This window comes from Enoplosus armatus, chromosome 3 (assembly GCF_043641665.1).
Source record: "Enoplosus armatus isolate fEnoArm2 chromosome 3, fEnoArm2.hap1, whole genome shotgun sequence".
Taxonomy (NCBI): domain Eukaryota; kingdom Metazoa; phylum Chordata; class Actinopteri; order Centrarchiformes; family Enoplosidae; genus Enoplosus; species Enoplosus armatus.
Genome location: NC_092182.1, coordinates 7,476,068 through 7,500,652, shown reverse-complemented (window position 1 = coordinate 7,500,652; position 24,585 = coordinate 7,476,068). Strand labels below are relative to the sequence as shown.

At 41.7% G+C, this 24,585-nt stretch overlaps 1 protein-coding gene across 2 annotated transcripts in view; it reads right to left on the bottom strand.

Moving 5' to 3' along the window:
* Positions 1-24,585, bottom strand: part of magi1b (membrane associated guanylate kinase, WW and PDZ domain containing 1b) — a 126,779-nt gene that overhangs the window by 70,950 nt on the left and 31,244 nt on the right. For both annotated transcript variants that reach the window (XM_070901917.1, XM_070901918.1), the window contains exon 2: positions 403-519. In XM_070901917.1, the coding sequence (XP_070758018.1) occupies positions 403-519 (117 nt within the window). The remainder of the gene's footprint in view (positions 1-402; positions 520-24,585) is intronic.

Here is a 24,585-nt window from a genome sequence, read left to right as displayed (position 1 = left end):
GGGTGGCCGCTTGTTATCAGCTTGGGAGGCAGGCTGATATTGGTCAAAAGGCAAGTGGAACCACGCTAGGATTAGACTGAAATAATCAGGCTTAATTAGATAACCATCAAAAGTGTCTGTGTGAGGCAGCCACACTCCATTACATGGATCTAAATCTGATCTGACCTAACCTGAGGGTTTTTTGTTTTTCATGAGGATGCTCACAAAATAAATGGCTTTGGAGCCACAACAATGTTCTGTGGGAACAGTAAAGACTGTGTGCAAAGCCAGCGTATCATTCATCAGGGACTGAAGGATTGGCTCACATAAATGCCAGGAAATGGAGAAGACAGTAGAGCAGAGGATGAAAAACAAGAGAAAAGGAAAACGACAGAGTGAGGTGTGGGACGGTCATGAACTCACAAGGCACGGCGTGACGGTAGAGGTTGTCTCGGATGGTCTGCTGCAGTTCGTGGTCAGGCGAGGATTTCTGGAAGCGCTGGCTTAGATAATGCTTCAGGTCCTTGTTCAGCTTACTTCCTGTCATTGTGGACACAAACAGGAAAACATGGTAACGGCATCAAAACAGCTAAAACAAAACAAACAAGGCTAGCAGACACAAAAACATCACAAGAGTCAAAATGACACTGTTATAATTCACAGCAAAGTGTCAAACGGCCACACAGTTTGGCTCCCACAAAAAGAATTACAGTTTATCCTGCAACCACAGCAAAGCTAGATGCTGAGTGCATAGCCGTGAATTGAACACTTGCCATTGTCACTCAGAGGGGTAGCTGGCTGCAGGCCCTCCCTCTGCAACCAGCCCGAGGCTAGCCAAAACTAAGACTGCTAGCACTACGGCTAGCACTGTGAATCAGCCCTCCTACCGCTACGCCATCTGGACCTCAGACACACATTAGGCTACTGAAGGGCAGCACGGCTGGAAAGTGTCCGTATGTATGTGTGTGTGTTTCATTCTGGATGTGTGTGTCCACATTACAGGCAGTGCTATGCGTGTGCAAACACAGCACAAACAGTATGACAACATAACAGAAAAAGTGGAGATGTATGATGTCACGCGAATAGGAAAATGACATAATTTACCTGATGAATAAGAAGACGATTTGGTCTAAATTCAATAACAATACAAAACATCTTATCACGTTCAATATTAGTGCATGTTCCGTTATTTATTATCCAGATGATGTATCTCCCATCTTTGCATGGCTGCTGAGACCATTTTTAGTTGTCTTGGGCAAACAACCAGTCATAAAAGGCCCTGGATCCTGTTTCCATGGAAACTGTGTGTATGCGTGTGTGTCTGCATGTGTGCGTGCGTATGTGTGTGTGTGTTTAATAAGATGATTGAAATTGTTAGCATAGTACAGAAGAGCATTCTGCACTGGCTGGCAGAATGATTGTAGGTTCATGCGATAAAGATACAATTGAAGCACAACACGCACATCCCACAGACATGATATGACTGCTTTTTATTTTAATGTGACCCGAGATTTTTGTCTGTCGTTCATATCAACACAAGTAACAAGAGTGGGGGAGATGCAAAAATGTAATCATGGTCACGTTGCTACTTATCAGATTGTCAAAGTGTGGTTTAGAAGCTGTCAGGCTCACACTGCAATTAAAATGTCAATATGCAATCTTGATGGAAGCCTGTCTTTGCAAAACGTTTTTGGAAAACAAACAGTATTGTCTTAAAATGTCAATTCTCTAAGACAAGTATTTAAATGTTTATATTTTGTGTTTACAAAAAAATTAATGGGATTTTTGAATGCAAAGCTCTTAAATAAACTAAGATTTGTATTTTTGATGAGTATTCCCAGACTGGATAATTGTAGCTCTTACTGTATTTTATTGTTAGAAAGTAAATTTGGTTTTATTATACTTGTTGATATCACAGTTGCTTGGTTGGCCCAAAGGCAAAACTGTAAGAGATTAGGCTTTTTGAAAACTTTTCTTTCATTTCTTGGGAAGTTCTTTCTTATGACTCATAACAACTTTAGTGAATCCAGGCCCATGTCTAATTGAAGTAATGATTTGATTAACCGTAACTAGTCTCATAGCTAATAGGCGATGTGGCCGTTTGGAGGAAAGGTTGAGTCTTCGCCCGACTGTCTAAGCTCCTCCGGGGAGGAAACTCTGCTCCTGGCCCTGTCCCATCCAGACATATCACTGTGTAGTAATCCTCACTACAGGTCGCAAGCCAACGCTCAGGCCAGCAGAGAGCCTAATACACACCCTGATGTGCTCTCGTGCACACCAATTACTGGAGAGTAATGGGAATTTCTCGCTAGCAGAACCCCAACTGCCTGCGTGAGCCTGTCTGAGGTAACATGACGAAACTCAAAAAGATCTACAAAAGGGGCAACAACAGGCACACAGTCCTAACAAATAGCTACAATCTACAAATAGCTACAATCTTCAGAATTTGCAAGCCAACTTTACTCACTCATATCAAGTCATAATCAAATGGCAAAGTTCATCAACACACAAAACTGAGGTATACCTCATTTTTCCTAGTTATGTTAAAGGGGTACTCCGGCAATTTTGCACTTCTATAAAATTGGGGAGACTTAAAAAACACATTTTTAAAAATAGTCAGAGACCAAGACATTCAGTCTTTTATACCCTAGTATGGGCCTACAATTCCAATAATACAACTCAATAGCAGCTTCTGTTAGACCCTCCTTACTCAGTAAATGTCCATGCCTTTCAAAGTCCAGGCCTTCAGTTTATTTGATGGTTCTGTACTTTTGTTAATAAAACTTTGGCTTGCTTTTAGGCAAGTAGTATTTATAGCAAATGGTACCTGGGCTTAAAATGGCAAGCTATTTGATTTATTCTGACCCTTGAGCCAATCAAAACCTTGTGAAATGTTTGTACAAAAGCAAAGTCAGCTTGTAAGACTGATTATTGTGAGCCATGACAGATGAGTGAGCTACATAAGATGGGACAAGTGTGGTGATTTTTGTCAATCACAATAGAGCGAGTTAAAGGGGTGCTGACATAAAAAAGGAAAGGGGGAAAATTAGACTGACCGGCTACTTGATATAAATTAATTTTGGACGGGGGACAATGTGAGCAGTGTTTAAGAACACTAACTCAGACCTCCTATGTGGTTTGTAAGCAACAGCACCTCAAGGAGCTATTACATAAACTTTAATCCAGTTACGTAGATTCTGTCCTCCCCTCACTCCGTCTTTGTGTATGCTTATCTTGATGAAAACAACGATGTTTTAATGAAAACGAGCAGAAATCCTTCAAAGGCAGGACAGCGTGAATGACGGGGCCCTGAAGGACTGCCTCGTTGATGAATGAGGGGAAGGTAATTACTGCGGGACGTGTCGATTCAGTAGATAGCACTATCTGTCCTCCTTCTGTTTTTGGGACACTTCGCAGTCATGAAGTGCTGACATATCAAGATGTCTACTGATCAGCACCTGGTGTCGATATTGTCTTTAATAGCAGGAGTGTCTGAAATCATCTGAACCACCGTCCAGTACTGACATGGACCAGGTTGGGACCAACGCCTGCTGCTAAAAGGATTTCTTGTCCGCTTTTTTTAAATGCACACTACCTTGAAGAGTGTCCTCAATGCCCTCACAAGAACTGGAAGTTAACTGACCACTAGCTTTTCATTGGCCTGTGCTGAGGTGTTGAGGCTGCTCAACATAATATGTTGTTTCTGGTCTAAGTTCAGATACCTTTCCACCACATGTCCTTTCTCTTTTCAGTCCACTACACACAACACAACAGCCGACTTCTTTAAAAACCACTCTCCTTAAGTGCACCCACGATGTGTGGATTTCAGTCTTTTGGTTGGCTCCAAATCGCAGCTGTAGTGCAAATACAGTCAACTGTGTTGTCTTAGAGATCAATAGTCTGTGGATGCTTCACCAGCAATCGCTCACCCATCTCGTGTGCAAGAAGGTCAAGAAGATCACGACTCACCTCCATTTAAGCCTTTAAGGCAGCTAGTCAGCTCCTTCAAACCAAAGCAGAGTATGTTAACGCCTTAAGCCTGTTAACTGCTACTGCAGTTGCTGTGTACATAATGACAAAGCATGCTGGCCCTGATGGTAAACAAGGGACACTGTACTGATCCTGAAGACTTGGATGTGGACCGACTTGGTTGGACCAATCTAAAACACAATATAGACATAGAGGATTGTTCCTTTTACAGATGAGATTGATTCTGGTGCCTCATCATGGCCTTGAATAGTAGATTTTTGACACAAAACCGATGACTAACTCCACGTTTGTGGTGCATTGTTTAATTGATTGATTATCTGAATTCAACTCAACCCACAGGCAACAAATAGCAGGCAGTAGGGCTGGATTGGGAGAACATTTGGCCCAGCAGCCACCCACCCAAATCCCTTTGCAAACAGATAATTAGAAAAGACATATCCTTCAAACATAGCCCACCTGTTACAGATTTTCCATAAGCCCCCTAAAACAAGCAAGACTTTGAGAAGGAGACATGCAATCCATGACAGAAGGGAAGTGGGGGAGAAGGGGTTTATGCAAGAGAGCAAGAGAAAGAGAGTCTGTCACACAGAGAGAGAACATCAGAGTAAGCCAGACAAAACATCAAAAGAGTTTTATACACAGCTGAAATGTGAAAAGCTCCACTACTTTCCAGGCATCTCCCATCGTGCCCACCCCTGCACCCCTCGGCTCTGATCAGCCAGCCAAGGCCCCGCTCTGACATGCAATGCCAGACATGGCACCAGCCAGACCCTCCGCTGGCTAGTTGACATCTGTATTCACAGCATGGAAAAACCAAACTTCACTGAAACTCGACCCTCCTGCTCGTAGTGGGAAAGGAAAGGGTTTGACCGATTTTTGCTGATTTGGAAATGGCAGGAGTCACGGAGTTGTACGGGGCCCTTCATGCTCCAGACGAGCAGTGTCATTACATAGCAGAGAGCTCCGCTAGCTGAGGTTGTCATTTCAAGACCTTGGCTCAGGCCAAAATACAAACTGACTTACACTTAATTACCTTTACTGGAAGAAACCCTAAAGGGATCTTTTCATGCTGTATGTGTAGAGAAAGAGGAACATTCACATGAGAAAGAGGATCTGCGTTTTCCTCACATGACTGTTCATAACTTATATGCAAAATATTAAGCTACCATTTACATTTTTACTCTTATTTGTGCACATAGAACAGAGATGTCAACTTCCATTTTAGCCATGGCTCAAGGGACGGTATTGTTGGTCAGTGGGTCCTTCTGTCTGTTCACCACTTTGGTCCAGACTAGGGTTGCAAAGGCTCAGTAAATTTCCGGAAAATGTTCAAAAGCATTTTCCAAGGGGAGTTAGAATTCCCTTACAATTTGAATGTTAAAGTTGTACATTTTAGTAATGAATTTATTTCGGGGGAAAATACACATAAAAAGCAACACTAGGTCTTGTGGCATGTTTTGGTTAACAGTATGCCCATTTAATTGAATTATAATCAAACACTGCAATCAGCAGCTGACTCACTTTTACTGAACATTAAATTCAGTAAAATCACAACCCTCTGCATACACAGTGCATTCTCCCATCACATGTACAGCCCACACCACTGCACTGTCAAAGGACTACATGCTTTCAGAGTGAATATATTTTATATTTTTTAGGATATTTCAGTTAACCAGCAGATAACAGCCTTAAGTAAAATACACTGTTTAACTTACTACCTTCTGCTAGTTTTTTAAAAGGGTTAACAATTACATCTGCTTATGATATGGTTAAAGTTTTTTTTTCTATCTGCATATGACATGGTAATTATAGCCTTAGCAAATAACTCCTATATTTCCATTTTATTCCCATTATTTCCGTTCATTATTTGATTGTCATGAAATGTAGTATAGACATTCATGGTCCCCAGAGGATGAATAGCAAAAGGGTTTAGGGTTGGATGCAACACGGGATTGTGGGGTGTACTAGATTCTAATTACAGGTACCATTTGTAATAATTTCAGTGCAGGGCTTGCCCAGAAATAAATAACCCTATTTGAAAAGGTATTTCAGCAAAGGCATCTAAGAAATGTTCTAACTTCAATCAGCACACTGGGCAATGGTAGACACATTCACCCTCTTAACACAAAGCACCAGTCTAAGTGACAAAGCAGAAAACACAGTCATATGCCAGGGTGCCAGCCTGTTTTACACTTAGCCAAGTCAGATTTGGCAGCGCCACCATGTTTGGCTGGGCACCGAGTGTTGTATCGATGTAGAATACACAAACAGTCTGGCATACAAGGTAACAAACTTTTTTTTTTCTGCCTCTCTTCAATTGTCTTTTTAACATCAAGGGACATGTAGCCAGGCGGGGGCTATGATTAGAAATAAAGCCTTCTTTCAGTGGGCTGTTTATTGTTAAATTTAGTCTCTCCAAAGTGGGACATTGTAAAGAAGTGGGCTTTAAAGTCAGTTGGATCTGTGCCATTCAAACCTGACCTACTACGAGTTAAATTTAGCTATGAGACATACACAAGCTGTCCAAAGTCATGTCTTAAGTAATCAACTCTTAAGTGAGCAGTCCATCCATGGCTCTAGTTAATCACATAATCAGGGCTAATCACCATTTAATTGATTCAACCAGCAGCAGCTATCTACAATTAACATTTCCATCACCACTGATCAGAGCTTAACCATATGTCATAATGATTAGGGGCCATTTAGAGAAGTCAAAGAGAGCTTATTCTGACCCTTGACCAGTGAGTAGAGATCTTATTCTCTGTCCAGCTTGTTCAGGTGGTAACTAAACCACCATAGTTGACACCAGTAAAAGTTTATGTAGGGTGACTGACCCACACTGCAGCCAGCTGAAAGTGATTCTGGGGGAAATGCAGATGGCAAAAATGCTTTTCCTTTCAAGCTCTTAAGTAAGGCAGTTGACAAAACAGCACTATAATCAGTAGCTCTTTGGAGTCTAAGTCCTGAACCATACTGCAGAGGTGTGGAGAAGACCAATTTTTCATATTCAAAGAGCAGACAGGTGTGTGTGGGGGTGTGTGTGTGTGTGTGAACATCCCTGTCTCTGAGCTCAACACTACCCCCTATGGCCCTCTATTAGATGTGGCTTGCATCACAGCAATGGCCGGGCTCTGTATCCATAGCAACAGCTGCCAGATGAGTATAGTGTGGTGAAGGTGGTGATGGTGACAACCAACCATAGTCTGCCCCCATCTGGATTAACAGGGTATTACAAAAACAAAGGAGAGATCTTACTAACTGAAAAAGATAATAAGCAACACTGGAATAGTCACAAATAGATTTTTCAGTATAAAAGTGCTCCTCAGTGCAACGTAACGTACTGTATGTACGTACTGAGACTAGAAATGTATGCATCTATACCATATATAAAATACTGACGCAGAGGCGGAGACAATACCTGAAATGTCACATAAACACAGACTTTTAAGTCACAAAAACGACTACATGGCACCACCTAGGCAGGTCATATTAAGTTGAAAGGTTTAAAAATAGGTCTGGATATCACCACCTCAAGATAAGGTACTCAAAATAGGCAAACACAGCAGTTGTTGCCTGAATTTGCACAAAAATTAAACCAACAAATTAATGTTATAAGCTTGAATCCAAAGTAAACAACAGCTTGTGCGGGAGAGGTAGGAAGCTAAAACCCTCTCAAAGCCCAATTCTTCTTTGTCGTTTACATTAATATAGTATACTGAAGGTGTTTCCTTTGTGTGACAAAGGTATAAGCTCCCTCTCAACCTTCTGACAGCTCATGTGGAGTGAAAAGTTCAGAGACTGCCTTCAGCACTCTGAGATCTCTGTTTGAGCTGATGGTTTCTCATGCATCCTGTTTTTTTTGTATTGGTTTCTCCATGCTGTTGCATGTGGGGGAGGATTTCTAGTGGCTTCACATACACCAGTATTGTTCCAACCATCATGCAATAACATATATATGTTAGCAGTGGCAATATAAATACTACTATACTCCATTCTTGCAATTGCACATGAAACACAATGACTGCATTTTCTCCTATCCCCTTGTGGCAGCATCTGTTTGTGGTGGTGAAGCTCTAAATTGAGGAGGAAATGAATGAAATACTATATTTTGATACGGTTTTAACAACATGAGCCAGAACAGTCTATTTCCTCTCAAAAATCTATTGCAACCAGCAATGTTTTCCCCCCAATACAGCAAATACTCAGGCCTATCATGAACCACAGCCACTCCTGATCATATAATCACCAGGACCTGCACAAATATAACAAAATTTAGCTTTTTGTGAGATGAATACAGAAATCCTTATCCATCCAAAGAGAGGAGAAATACAGGAAGCTGTTCGATAATGTGTTTCTCTAAATTCCCTGAGCTGCTGTTCAGTGGGAGCTTCGATTTAGGCACATGAGTAATGGCACACACTATGTACACAATGTAGTCAAGGCTGTGGAGACGCACAGACCCTGGTGAATTCTTATCCTTTGACATCTGCTCCTTGTTGAGTCGAGATAGAAAAGCACCAGATCCAAGAGCGCCAGGGTTCAATCTCTGACGCGTTTTCAGTCCCATCTACGTGGTTGCGTGTCCTGGAGTTGCTTGCCTGTTGACTATGTTCCAGATTGCTTTCATTGATCGTAGTCCTTCGCACAAGGATTCATTTCAGGACATAGAGCTGCATAAGGGCCTGCAGAAGAGGCGTCAATGTCCCTGCTGCAATCCGACAGTGAATTGAGGGGAGCGCATACATGTGACTTTTTATGGGTCTGACCATTATGTGTACAGTATAGTGTGTGTGTGCCATAGTTCTCTTTGTGTGCGGTTATTTGTAAAGTCCATGATTTACACAACAGGAGTGCCAGTCTAATATGACAAAAATCAGTCAAGGACTCCGACACAATAATACAGCACCTGCGCCATGATTTATGCTGAACACAACACTGTACATTCTATGTTATTAGTATTCTTGTGATGATACCTACATAAAGTATGAGCCTGCAGGACTGAAGCTGCCACCAGAGAGGCTTGACAATGAGAGGATCCATCATCCACTGACACACAGGATGGGCTTTTTTTACATTTACTGTCGACAAGTATTACAGCAGATGTGATATTCAACACTAATATCGAAAGTCCAGAAAGACGAAGGGTACACACCAACCACCATTAAGGCCTTTACATCCAGCGACAACATCTGCACAGAACATGAAAAAACAAAGTGAACCATGATGAACACCAACCACTAAACCCGAGGTCTCCTTAATGCAAATGTTCTCTCAGGCCAGGATTTGCCCGGCTAATGATGTGATTATTGACTGACTGATGCATAAGCCAGTAGGACACAAGTATTTTGGAGGTAATTACCTCTCCATCATGGCCTCCCTTCATTGACAGGCAGCATTTCAACACCAATGGTGATATTAGTCTCCTGTGACAGGCCAGCTGATTGGCTCCCAGATTAAAAACAGGTCCCCCGGCTAAGAGGGCAGATCAGCACTTTTACACAGAGAAAGACGGTGAACATTAGCATGAGAGAATAAAGAAAGACTGAATGACGACGAGAAAGGTAAAGCTGAGAAAGTAGAAAGAAAGAATTTTGTGGGAGTGACTCTTCCAATGGTTGATATGACCAAAAAAACGATGTGTTTACAGTCAGTGAGAAATGTGACGTCGAAGGCCTCAGTGTGTGTGTGTGTGTGTGCAGGTGAGACGTCGAGACACTGATAAGGGGATCCTGGGACACTGCAAGCTTAAACCTTCACACACTTCAACTGTCATTTAGCAAAGTGCTCTTCATGTTCCAACACAACCAAAGAGGCATAAAAGAAAAGCCAGTCTTTAGAACAAAGTCTAACCATAAATAAAAAGCAGCAAGGAAGTGTTTCTCTAAAAGTTTGATTAAACCATCAAATGCAGTTAGAAAACAGAGGAATTCTCTACTTGATTTAATGATTTATGCAAAGCACTGTATTATTTAAATATCATGAACAAAAACTAAATTTGCTCAAATATAGTCAGCCATGTCCTCAATATAATATTATAGAAACATATGAAAGAGGATGCAAACACATGGACAAATGAGAGGCAAGTACATTGTTACATATCGACTTATGCAAACGAAAAATGTGTTAACATCAACATTCTGTACTTGTCGTAAAGGGCTATTCCACCGACACACAGTAAAAAATAATTGTCAAAATCAAAGCAGCAGAGGTCGAGATACCCTGACTTTTAGTCTCTAGTGTGGGTCAGGATCCAAAAAAGGCTGGATCCTACATTTCCCATAATGCAAATTTTTTCAAAACTTTGGAAACCACCTGCACAGCCACAGAAGACGTTATACAACTATTTTCACAAGCTGAGTAATATTCCTTGTGACAATAAACTGATATTCATGCGTAAAGTTCACATTAAACATAACATGACGTATCAATCTAAATGTCATATCCTAATTTTTTAAATGTTTTTTTGTCATTAAAATGCACAATTATGTAACAAGATAACAGACGAAGACACAGCAGCTTGTCTACAGAAAATGCAGAGACTCAAAGATAAATATCACTCTAAAAAAAACAACAACAATCCAAAGTAAAGCAGTAAAACGAAGCAAACCAGAGCCAAGATGTCACACAACAATAAAAAAAATCAAAGAAAAACATCAGCAAATTACTACCAAAGCTACAAATGACTATACAAATGTATGACTAAGCTGAAAATTTCCATGTTTATTAGGCCTTTACAGTGGTGAGATGTATTACCATAATATCTTCTGGCCTCTCCCCACCCCTATTCCATTTCACGGCAAGATAAATGGGAAACTGCTGGGGTGCAATCAGAGGCAGTGTGCTAAGTCACCCCAGGCCCACAGTGGGTGAACACTGTACTGACAGACCAACCACTGGTCACAGCCAGGGAGGGAGGGCAGGAGAGGGCGACGGAGGGAGCAATAACATAAACAACAGGCGGAGTGATGGACAAATTAAAGCCAGAGGAGATGTGCACATTAAAACCAAGCGGGTGTATGAATAGAGAGCAAAGACAGGAAAACAGGCGGCAACACAGAATGAATGAAAGATTAAAGACAAATCAGAGGCAGACGACGTGGGAGGTTTCTTGTAAGTGTATTCATATTCGAGACTGACCCGGAGTCTGCCTACAACTGTATAAGCAGCTGTTGGGACTCCATGTCTTCATCACAGATTTCCTGGCTTTTAATTGGCCACATGGGGAAGAGTGGGTTATTCTCTACGATTAACCAGGGCAAGCTCATTAACTCTGCCACTAGGGGGCATATGTCACTCAGTATCATTAAGTGTGAGGGACATGTACTGTATCTGTGTGTCTATACTGACTACTGTGTGAATTAGCTGATGCCTGTGTGCGAGACCTTTAGATGTAGGTGTGTGTTGCCTTCACAGATTAATCAGTTTATTTTCTGAGCTGATCTGAGCGCAGATAGTTTACAGATCATGCACCAAGGTAACATACTGGCTTTAAAGAAGAAAAGCAACTTTATTGAAGCTGTATTGCACATGATAATTTGAACTTTCCAGCGATTGGTTGCAGCAACTTTCTCATTCTACTTGTGGACTGCTTTTTTCAATTAATTGATTAATCACTTCTTGAACAAAACTTCAGAAAAGAGTGATTAAAAAAAGGCCCATCACAATTTCTCAGAGCCCAAAATAATCTCTTTAAACTGCCCGTTTCAAAATATTCAATTTAAAATGACATAAATCCTCACATTTCAGAGGTGATTGTTTGCTTGACAAAGGAGATTGATTATCATAATTGTTGGTGAATAATTTTCTGTTCATCGACTAAAAAGTAATCATGTCAGCATTACAGACATCGTTATTATATTGTTATATAACTGCTATAAAATACCTAGATAGTTAGATATACTAAATAATATATATTATACTTTTTACTATTACGGCAACGACTAACAAAAATCTTTCTAGACTAATCAATTGTCTATAAAATGTGAAAATGACCATCGCAATTTCCTGTAAGCCCTCGGTGATGTCTTCAAATTGCTTATTTTTTTGGACCAACGCTTCAAAACCTTAAGTTCGTTATCACACAAAACAGAAAAGCAGCAGATGTTCACAGTTGAGTAGCTGGAACTAGGAAATGTTTGGCATTTTGCTAGAAAAATGGCTTAAATGATTTATCAATCATCAAAATAGTTGCTTGTTGAACTGTTTCAGCTGTACGTTACATTATGAAAATCTGATACTGTTAGTTTAGGTTTTTTCCTGCGTTGTGTGTTTTCACCACTGATCTCAGCCTCGAGATCTACACAGTTGACGACTTTATATTCCAGTATTTTCCATAATTTTCTGCTGTCCTCTCATTTTCACCCCAAGGTCGGCAGTTTCTTTTTTCCTCTCTCTCATCCTTTTCCGTTGGCTCTTCCCTTCCTATGTATTTCCTTACTTTACCCCCCTTCCACCCTTAAAGTCCTTATTTCCTTCCCTCAGCCACACCCTTTGAGCTCCAAACATCCACCTCCAGTCATCCTCTTAAATCCATCCATCCATCCATCCATCCATCCATCCAACCCCCCGTCCGTCCGTCTCAGTCATGCCAAGGGCATGACTGACCCACTTTCCTGCCCCCGTCACACTGCTGACTCAAGACACGCTCAAGATGCTGTTTGAATGCACAAATACAGACATACAGCCCTGCTAATGCGGATGAATACATTTGGCAACACATGCATACAAAAGGGACACTCAAACACACCACATCTGCTCACTCATCTAAATTTAGAAACAGAATGGGAACTCATATACACACATATGCACATAGCAAGAAACAAGCATAAACAGAGATAGTGGGAAGGTGCATCTATTCCTCGTGTCTTACAGGACAAAATGAACCAAAAATATTACGTATCGTTTCCAACTTTGTCCATTATTGTCACCAGTTTATATCAGAGGACGCTCTGCTCTTTGGTCACCCAACAACACTTCAATCCACAATCAGCAGCAATTTCTACTGTATATAAAAAAACCATAAAGCAAAACTCTAATTGAAAAAACATGCATACAAATTCACACACATACATTTAAAGCTGTGTGTGTTTCAGGGTTGTGGGCTAATGGGGCAGCAGTCACTGCTGGTTACGTCTACAGTCGTTTCTGGGTCAGCATCAGGCAACGCTCATCCAGCGCTGCATCCCTTAACAGCTGACTCCAGGCCAGACAAGGAGGCAAGCACACACACACACACACACACACACACACACACACACACACACACACACACACACACACACACACACACACACACACAGGGCAACATAGTTGTAAGACAAACTTACAACCAGCAGGGGCAGATAAGTATGAGTGGGTAACTTGGTATTAACAAGACATTTACTTCACACTCAAAGTAACAAACCCCCATAGCAAAATAAATGTAAATAAATTAATAAATACAAGTATTAGGAACTAGATTTACTCAGTTTACTCAAGATAAAACTCCGCCTCCACATGTCAACAGAATGAGATACATTTGACCCGTGAATAAGTTGCATGCACCTAGTCACCCATAAGCCATGTTGCAAGCAAACCTCTTAACACACACACTTGATGATCCTGGAAACAGCTTGAGTGTATACATGGATAGCATCCCATGTATCAGTTACTCCACAATGTACTCCTGTCATTGCATGCGTGTAAGTGCGTATGTCCATGCGAGGCTGCATGCGTGTATTGTGCCATGTGCCTGTGAACAGAAGCGCACACACACATTCTAATATGAGCTGTAGTTATCTGCAGTGTCCTCGCAGCATAGCATGATGAGCAAGATGAAGCCCAGTGAACCATGAGAAGAGCTTTGTGCGAGTTAGAGAGTTAGAGGGCGATCGTTTTGTGTGTAACTGGGTTGCTCAGCTCGTTCCTATAAAGCCGTTGCAAGTGAACACACCCATACGCACGAACAAGAGAATCCACATGCACACGGACGCATGCTCAAACGCCCTCAAACACACTGTCACCGGCGTATTACGACAGAGGCTCAGGCTGGAGCGGGACCAGGTCCGAGGACTAGGCCGCCAGTTCACAGCCTTAATCCACCGCAGGGGTCTACTTCCAAACGGTGGTGACGACACGCTGAAGGACAGACACACCTCCCTCTCTGCTTTCTAACAGTGTCACAGCATGTAAAGCAGTGCTTCTTAAGAGATTTTTGGCAGCACATGTCAAATGTCATGCCAATAAAGCCTAATGAATTGAGATTAATAGGACACAAACAACTGCCTCCTCTATGTGATCAATGATGGGCAATAAAAAATCAGGATGTAATTCAAATGTGTGTTATATGCATATACACATATATCTATATATATATATATATATATATATATATATATATATATATATATGTTTAAAGGACTATTTAAACATTTGGGGAGAATATATTTATCTGCTTTCTTGCTGAGTGCTAGATGAGAAGATTGATACCATATCTCATATGTGTAAGGTAAACATGACGCTACAGCTAGCAGCTGGTTAGCTTAGCTTAGCATAAAGGCTATTAGCAAAGGATTGCTGTAAGTTTTTAGCCCACTGCCAGTTTGAATATGAAAATGTAAAGTCCATTTCACACTGAATTTCATTACAAATATGGCAGGGTTATACACACACTGAGCACAATAAGCCAGTGAGGTTTCCATTTGTATTATTTATTTATGTATTCTGATTTTGGCAGTATGATGTAAGGCTTTGAAAATGAAAGTTGGGTTTTATTTTTTTATTTTCATTTTGTTGTACAGCATATGAACAAATATGCTAAATTAAATTAAATTCATTTCATTTTAATATTGGCAATTAAGGACTCTTATACATGCTTTTGTTTTTGTGTATACCTTCTATCTGTCCTTCTATGGAGAATTTGAAATAAATTAAAGTGAAATACAATATACATTATATGTATTTTTTATTTAACCATTTTAAAGCTTCCATATACTACATCCATGCTCTTCTTAATATCAAAGTATGCCACTTTTGTTTCTACTTGGTAGAGAATCGGCAAAGAGAACTGGAGCAGATAATCTGCTAGGGACACGTGGATGATGTTGTACTCTCATGAACTTTTTATTACTTTTTTAAGTAGAACCGAGAGTTAGGAAACCATCCCATTTTTTATTTTATGACAAATAAAAACTTAACATATTTATGAGGTGATTGACATGATTTGCCTCACTCAGCCTGGTAAGAGCAGAGAGTAGCACAGAGCACTGGGCCGCTGAGCCATGGCAGAAAGTCAGCCAAGGATGAGGATGAGAGTGGAGCAGGGAAGGCCTACACTACAGACAGACAGACAGAGGATCAGCTGCCTGAGAACCGGCAGCGGCTCACATTGTACACGTTAATGTGCCTAAATACAGATGTTCACATAGATGTATGAACAATGTGTCAGCACAAAATCCGTGCAAGGAAGAATGTGCACTTCACACACACTTCAGAACATGCGTACACACAGTTTTCTAGAGCAAGGTAAGTGTGATATGGTGAAGTGGAAATGAAAAATAAGGCGAGACATATAGAGAATAGTCTCTGAAAGAATAAGAATGTTAAAAAATAAACTTTATTTGCTTTGAAATTCTGCTTCTTTTTGCCATTGTTTTCATTCCCACACACAAGTTTTAGTCGTGAATCAAAAAGTTATGTTCAGTTCAGTACAGTTCTTTCACTGTGGCAACTAACACTCGACAGAACAAAGAGATAAACACGCAGTGAATAAATGCATGCTCCATGCAGACAGACTACTGAACCACTCCTATGTGCAAACAGTGGATTACATTTTGTTTGTGTGTGTGTGGCAGTTGCAAGTGATAATGGAGGTCAAGACTGAAGTCTGTCTCCATTTGTCTCTCCCTCTCCCAACCTTTCCCACAGGCCTAACAGACCAACTTACTCCCTAATAGTTTTTAACACAGGCAAACTTCCTACATCTTTAGTTACAGTACGTCTGTATGCCATTTAAATATAAAGGGAAATTGACGTGGGCCAAGTGTTTTGAATCCCTACATACTAACCAGTCGCCACCTGTGTCAAGAGCAGATGTGAAAAGAAAATTGAGAATGCTAAACTACAAGGCATCTATTTCTTGTGAGGCATTCATCAGTAACCAAGAAGAAAAGACATTTGGTGAATGGCGAGTTAAAAGTCTCAGCTGTAGCATAAATAAGCACCAGCCCAAGGTAAAATTTTCCTTTGTGACTCACGATAGGTAGAAGAGCTCTGTTAGTGGATGTTTGACAAGGCAGGAGAGCTCAGTTGGAGGTAGATGTAAGCAGGTGTGGATGACAGGAGAGGAAGAGCGAGGCCAAAGGGAAAGATGTAGGAGCACAAAAGAAAGGAAGGAATAAATGGGCCCAATTTAAGATATAAAGGCCCAGAAGAAGTCTTGAAGACCAAATTAAAAACCAAACAAAGAAACAAAGTGAGCAAAACTAGCATCTTTCCAATTGATAGTAACAAAGAACAAATCTGAAACTGAAATTGGGCTGTCGACTGTTCATTATTTAAGGAGCCCTCCATTCATTTCACACATGAAGTTTAGCTTTTGGTTACTCATCATGGGGTGTATACTGTGAAAACAGCTGTATAATGTCGTCTGTGGCTCTGGAGCTTTTTAGAGACTAAAAGTAAGGATATCGCCATCTTTGCTGGTTGGATTAGGACTGTTCTTTTTAAATCGTCCAACTTTATGTAACATAAAGAAATCGGGCACTCCATGTTGAATGTGACTTGTATACCATGTACACGTACACCTGCTGGAGGAGATAGGGAGTCAGACAGAGCAAGAGAACGATTTGGAAAGAAGGAGACAGAGAGGGTAGTGAGGAGAAAGTAGAGGTGGGAGAAAACAAGCCAGGAACAACCACACAGAGGAGGAGGGACGAGCAAAAACACAGGAAGGGAAAAGGGAGTGAGGGGAGGAGGACGGCATGGAGGCCTGGCAGGGCGCCAGGGCAGGGAGTGTGCCACAGATGTGCCCCCACCACCTGGGGGGGGAATGTGCTGAGTGGACAGGAACGCCCTCCTCACACACACACACACACACTTACACACACACACATACACACACATACACACACATACACACACATACACACATACACACATGCACCAGGTCTCATTTACCCCCCACATGGACAGGACCACCCAAGCAACTACATTACTACATAGTTTACAGAGACTGTATATGTCAGTCACATCGTCAAGTGTTTAAGCTGATAGATCAAGAGTGCTTGAATTCATTCACTCTGAATAAGGGCTCACTAAACTATTGGCAACGCTATTCATTCGTCATCCCAGACAAGAGCTGCCACCAGTAATTCTAAAGGCAGTTCAGGTGAAATCAAAATGATGTGATAACAATAACACACAAGGTAGTTTGAGGAGCGTCAATATTCTGCAGACCCTACTGGATCATCAAAGATCAATAGTATGGAGTATGAAGGGATGGATGTTTCTCTTTTTTATGAGTCATATAAGAAATTACCTTGACTGACATTTAACTGTGCTGTCACCGGTTGGTTATGTGTAGCAATGCACTACCAATGCTGTGGTTCAATCCTCCGTTGAGCCAGCCACCAAAATCTGTATACACTTTATAAGCATGTATATGCAGAACAGATGTTGGATCTGTCTTTCTGTCTGTTCTCATAGCCCCTATGAGTAGAGATGACAGGTGGCTCACTGGGGTCTTCCAGGCTAAAAGTGAATGCACTCAAAGTACTATAAATGTGTCCACAAGTGGCATATCCGTGAGCTGGAATAGATGAAAATTGCATTGCAAAACTCATCTTTTCCTTTTAAAAACACCTCCCCCTGTGAGCTTTATCATGCTGCCGTTTCACGTTAGCTTTATCTACGGTCCTTTGGTGAGCTGCGAGAGCTGGATCCTCACCGTGGCTCTGGATTTTTAGGAGATCAGAGGGATGGAATGGAAAATGGTACTAAACGTCAGTAACAGTGACACAGCTAGCTTGGTTGCGGTGAGCGCTCGGGGCTCAAGGGATTGTGGGCCGTTAAATGGGTGAGGGGAAAAAAGGATGTCATTTTTACATCTGCAAAGAAAAAAATTCCATCTGGCTTTAACCTCAGAGTTTTTATATGTGTGTGATACTGAAGACTCTCCACCTGTCCACCTCTCAGTAGCACCAGACATCTTGCTGCATCACTACTGCTACCATCATCAGGCTTCTGGTATGCAGACAGATACACTCATCCACTGTTTAAATATTATTCTAAACCCCCATTGAACAGTCAGCAGAGCGGAAATATCTGCCTCGTTCCTCATCTTCATGACTTCCTCCTCTTCTGTCTAATTTGTGTCATGATGGAAATTCCACATTTTTATAGCAGGTGGCTGACGGGAAGTATGCTTCGCTGTAAAATAACAATCTTTATATTGCATGTGTAGTAAATTTTTCTTACCTGATGGAGTGATGGAGGAAGAGTCGTTGTCATTGTCAGGCAACATCAAGAAAAGCAGGGCCATGAAAGAGAGAGAAGAAATGGGAATCAAATGTTAGAAACTCCGCATTCATATCATCATCATAATCATAACATTTCTGTGACGTGCATTTCTTCACAATGACAATCTCTATTGTTATGCAAGCATTAACGGTGCTTTGAGGTAAATGCTAACGTTAACATGCCCACAATGACAATGCTAACATGCAGATGTTCAGCAGGTATAATCACTATCTTAGTTTAGCATGTTAGCATCCTAAAAATGGCTAATTAGCAATCAAAACCAAGTACAGCCGAGAATGACGGGAGTGACATTCGTTTTTCAAGTATTTGGAAACTATTCAATAAAAACGTCAACCTGATGATGGCGCTAGATGGAAAGATAAGGAATCACTTGAGTTGTTACTATTCATCCTGAGGAAAACATGAATGTCTGTACCAAATGTCACCACAGATGCCAACCTCAAGAAAAAGTCAGTGACCAAAGTCATTAGGATTCATCCTCTGGGGAACATGAATGGCTGAACAAAACAGTTATTTCAGACCAACCGACCGACCAACCTTGCTTTTAATAAAGCCTTGCTGCTAGGCTTTATTAAATCTACTGTAAGTTCTACATGTAAAAATATTCAAAGCCACACAGGGAATATAAAACACTGCCCAAGAGCAAATGAAGAAATGGACCAGACACCAAAATAAAACTGAGATCAGTTGTGCAGTGTATCGATCTAGAGTTTCAGGATCGATACACTGAGCCATCTACATGCATTTTGCCCAAATACACAACCCCAACTGACTTATGTGCTGACTCTGACACTTGGCACCTAATAATCGCTTTCACACACAACACATCGACTCAGATTGCTTGCATCTCCATAAGCTCCAGTAAAACCTACAGAAAAGGCCACCTTCAGCAAAACTGCTTAAGTAAACAAAGGTTAAACAAAGAGCCATAAACTGAGATGACGCACAACTAAAGCTTTCACCGTGTTCTGGTCCGACACAGTGGAGTATCAGCACAATTTCTGAAAAACAGAATTTAAAAAGGGGAATAGGTGATTAGGATCCTATTACAAATCCTCTCAGTGTAAGAGAACCAAGCCTAGGTAACCCAAGACAAATACTTAACAGGTTCTGCACTAAACATCATCACAACATGCCGTCGCCGCAGGTCCTGGCAAGCCTGAGGAGTCGCAAATGAAAATGTGGGCTGTGGGGGAAATTGTTTTAATTAGGCGGTGAGGGCTCATGGTGTTGATGTTAGCGCTCATGCTAAGTCCTGGGCACAGTCAGAAGCCTTAGTGCTAACTCAAGAAATGCACAGGAGACAGACCCAAAGCTAACATTACACCAGAGCTGAGGCTGCTGAGGCTTACAGGCGTGTTTACCTTGGAGGCTGGCCGGGCAAATGGAGGGGTATAACTCTCAAGTCTCAAGTCATAAAAGCTAAAGAAAGACACCAAGACTCAGTCCAGCACTAATAAAACCCAGCAATACACACTTTGACATGGACAGGTGCACCCACAACTCAGATGAAAAAAAGAGAGAGAAAAAAGATAGCTGTATAGACGTATGTTCATATGTACATAAATTATATATAAGCTGCACAGAGTAGGTGCACCACACATACAAATGCCAGCTGCCACATACTTCAATAAATAAAACAATGCTGCCTTTTTCACACGTCCCTTGAATTTTCATCCATAAAGTGAAACAAAGTCAGAAATGAAACAATTATTTTGAGCTCTGCCTTGCTTTGTGTTTACGTGACAAATGTTGGTGTACGGTTATTTCAACCGAGAGCATGCGTTTGAATCTAATATGTTTCTATTTATGCAGCTCTACAGTCTGCTCAGGTCAGAGAGCATGTGTGTGTGTGCGCATGCATGATAGATGTCTTAAAGATAATAATAAAAAATATATCACAGTACTTTTCCCCTAAATTCATTCATTCAGTCATTTGGTGTTAAAAACAAGCGACATGCCAAGAAAACTTTGGTGTGTGAAGAAATGCAGCCGGGCTCAATCCTCATTCCCACCGCTGCACCATCATTCTGTCTACTCTGCGTCCGTCTGTACGTTCCCCTGGAGGGTTCACCATACAGAGGGTGTAAAAACCGTAAAAACAAAAACAGTGAGCTTAAAGATGGTAAAAACCTCCATAGAGCTGAAGGGAGCTACACACTGATAATCAACTTTCACATTTCATATAGTCATTTGACCCATTGTTCATATAAAAATATTGATTAGTGCAGCTTTGAATATTTACAGTAAAGGGCACATAATGCCATTTCAACAGCTGGGCCAATAAGGCATCTATAAGTATCCATGGTGACGGTAAAGACTTGCAAGTCTGTCCCAATGTTTACTAGTTTATTTATATATTGTCCCCCTTAACGAAAAGCACTCCCTCCACAGCTCTGAGTGTGACTTCAGGTGATGTGACACTTGGGACAGGTCTACCTAAGGAATCTTTTTACAAAAGGTTTGCTTCATCCATGAGACATGGACATGGCTATACAAGCATCGTTTTTTTTTTCAGAATGCTGAATCTGTCAATATAGCTACCGAAAAAAAGCTGACACCTCACACACACACACACACACACACACACACACACACCACACCACATCCACTGAGAAAGAGTGAATTCAAAAAGACCAAACAGAAGAGGAGGGAGAAGCATCTGGCAGGTGAGAACCTTGATGGCGAGAGGAGGTAATGAGTGTTTCTGAGTGAATGCCTGTTGATGCAATTAATATTTTTCAAAACTGGGGCGTGCTTGCCATTTCTGCCTACTCAGAAATTGTGCATCATTAATCAATGTTTTTTTTGGAGGGGAAAGCCGTCTCCCGCTGCAGGGAAACTAAATCCTCCAGTAACTGCGGGCAGGTAAAGCCCAAATAATGATGCCGGCTTGTACTGAGAAAGACAAAACGAGAGATAAAGGAGCGAGAAAGGGGAGCAGGCATTGGGGGAGAGTTGGGGGCGGGTGACACTGACAAGCTCATCTAGAGGCTTAATCAAACAGACAAGGAGAGTGATGAAGGAAAGATGAGAGACAACCAGAAACACAGAGAGGTCACTTGTAAGATTTCTCGCTGCACGCTGTCAGACGCAAGGCTTCTCCCTCTCTCACTGAGCTGGTGGTTTGCAAATCTTATCAAAATGCTGCATTAATATCCACTGAAGTGAAGGGCTTTCCACAGACAACAAGAGCAGTACTGACCAATTAATATAAATGTTCAATAAAACAAAGTACAGCACATCAAAGGCCTGCTGTATGTTAATACAACAGTCCAGCCTCAGTCAGGTATTCAGTCAGTGAGTCAATGTCAAGTGTTTTCTGAGGCCAAGTTGCTGTTGTTGAAAGAGAGGCTTTTACTTCCTCAGCTCACCTTAACTTCCAATCTACACAGACAGGTCCGGCACAGTATACAGCACAGGCCTCCACTCTCAGGGAGCTCCAACTATCAGCACACAGGAAAAACGCCGCCCCTTTCTCCCAAACACTGCCTCCGTTTTTCAGTCTCGCTGATGCAGCTAAAAATGGGGGTAATGAGAAGTTTGTGGGATTCTGTCTGTGTGTAAGAGGGAGAGAGAGGCTCTGTTGTTAGTACCAGTGTCAGCTCCAGCTGCTAGCTGACAGGACGGAGGGGCAGAGTGAACGGTCAGCCTTGATGCAGCACCGTCATCCCATGGTTTCTCCCTCCATCGCTGTAACAACACAGCTGCGGAGCAAAGACCTGGAGAACATCAGGCGCCAGTTGCAGCAGCTGTTCGCAAGTTATAACTCCCTTTACTCATCACTTAAATAAAAAGGGTTCTTATGTAGAGATGAGTTGTTACTAAAAATGTACTCCAACTAACTGCCAGGTGTAACTGTGTGTAACTGAACCAACTGACAAAGCTAACGTTAGCTTGCTAATATACTGAGAGAATAGAGGGAAAGAGGTAATGGCATATTAAATATTAAAATATGCATACAAGCTACCAATCTTTAAAAGTTTTGTTTGTTTTCAGCTTACTGTGGCAAATGATATGTACATTTGCAGACTGCAACAAATAACATTTAAATCAAAGGGCAAGAGTTCCCTAATATGATATAAACCGCTACTTTAATAACACGTAGGGAAAGCGCTTCCAGTACTGTTAACAAGAGCCGAAACAAAAATAGTTTGGATGAGGAAAGACACAAAGAAAAAGATGCAGAGGATATTGGGTGAGGAACAAGAGGAGGAAAGAGGAGAAGGAATGCTGGGAGGATATGAGTCAGAGAGGAGGGGAGGACAGAGAGAATGTCAGGAAAGGGGGAGGGGGGGGTGAGAGGAGAGGTTCATATGTTTGCCAAAGTCTTATGGCTCTTCTCCTTTACCAGTCTCCATTTAGCCCTCCATTTACCCCCCCCCCCCCCCCCCCTCCCCCCTCCCCGCTGCCTTTAATGGACAGATCAGAGATAAGAGGACCAGAGTGGAAATTGTCTAGAGAGAGAAAAGGGGAGATCCATCTGTCCCCAAATGAGATCTTTGCTGCGCACTCTGGAAGAAAGAGGAAGAGAAAGGCAGAAATACCCAGTACAGCCTGCCTGGACTGCCTCCATTACTGCAATCACATTATCTGCTCTATCAGATGTAGATGCAGACACAAGAACAACATCTATCAGGGCATTTTTTTTTAAGTTCCAATTGGGGGAGAAAAGGCTTTCATTTGAGGTCAAATGTGGAATTGTGCCTAAAACTACTCAAAAGCTGTTTTCTTTTGTGTTGAAATCTTCCAACCACGTACGATTTAAGAAGGAGAGAATTAGTTGTCCATTTATATGCAAATGAGCTTCAATCAGTGACAGCTCATTGAAAGGGGTGAATGCGGCGAGGTGTGGCTAACCCCTACATCCATTAAAGAACTTTTTTTTATTATTTTCACTGTGGAGGAGATGGCTGTGAGTGATGGGAGGTGAAGCAGAGAGCACGGTGAGGCGGTGTGCTCCCTCTCTCCTGCTGGAAAGAATGGGAGATCTTCACCAGCTTGTTTTATCAGCTCTCCCATGATGAATGGAAGACAAAGCGTGAAGTATGGCTGCAGTTAAGAGAATGCAGAGGTGCATGAAGGCATTGATGAGTAAAGCTTTAAATAAATAAGCCCAAAGACGCACAAACATGATATTAGGTCTGAGGACGACTATTCCTTGAATAGCTTTCTTCATGGAGGTGGCCCTTTTTTTAAATATATATTTTCACGTACAATCCAAAGCAGTTGATGGTGTTCACATTCCTACATTCATCTCCATGGTCTCAACATGGACAGTGTACAGTGTGAATCAAAAGCAGATTAACCAATAGAAACACCAGAAACACCAACTACCCTTCTTTACAATACGAGTTTCCAGCAATATCAGATGGACAAAACGCTTTCAGCCAATTATAGAAACACAGCAGAGGACATACAGTGTACATAACTATATATGTAATAAGAGATACCAGTGTTCCTACAACCCAAGATAATGTCAAATATTCATGAAAATACAAAACTGCAAGACCAGCACATTGCAATCCCAGGGCATAAAACCCATTTTTTACTGTGAGCGCCTGCGAGAGAATCAACCTCCCTCACCGTTACAGAAGTTCTCACCATTTCTTTTTAGTGAGCCATACAGGAGCACAGGACGCGCAGAGGATTTCATAACTTCACAGCATGCCATCCCCATTACAGCTAACCAGAGCTGAAGTCAATAGCAGCACTTTACAGCGGGAGACTGCAGGGAACTCTGAGGGGAAATGATGACATGAATGTAGGAAAAGCAAACAGTGAGAAGGAGTGGGACAAACTTAATGTTTTGGGTTCGACCCACCCGGGAGGTAAAAGAGGTGTGGTTATGTGTGTGTGCGTGTGTGTGGATCTCCAGCGCTCATTTGTGCATGCGTGCATGGTAAAGTGTGCATTCCAGACGACTGAGGAGAGAAGCACTCGGAGGCAAGTTGACGCAGAACGACAGAGATGGAGCGAGTGAGAGTCGTGCACCGTTAGACCACATTACAGCAATTAGTCAACTGCAACCCCCCCACCCCACCTCTCATAATACCCCCCTCCCTTCACCACTCTCACTCCCCCTGCGGCAGAGTCTGT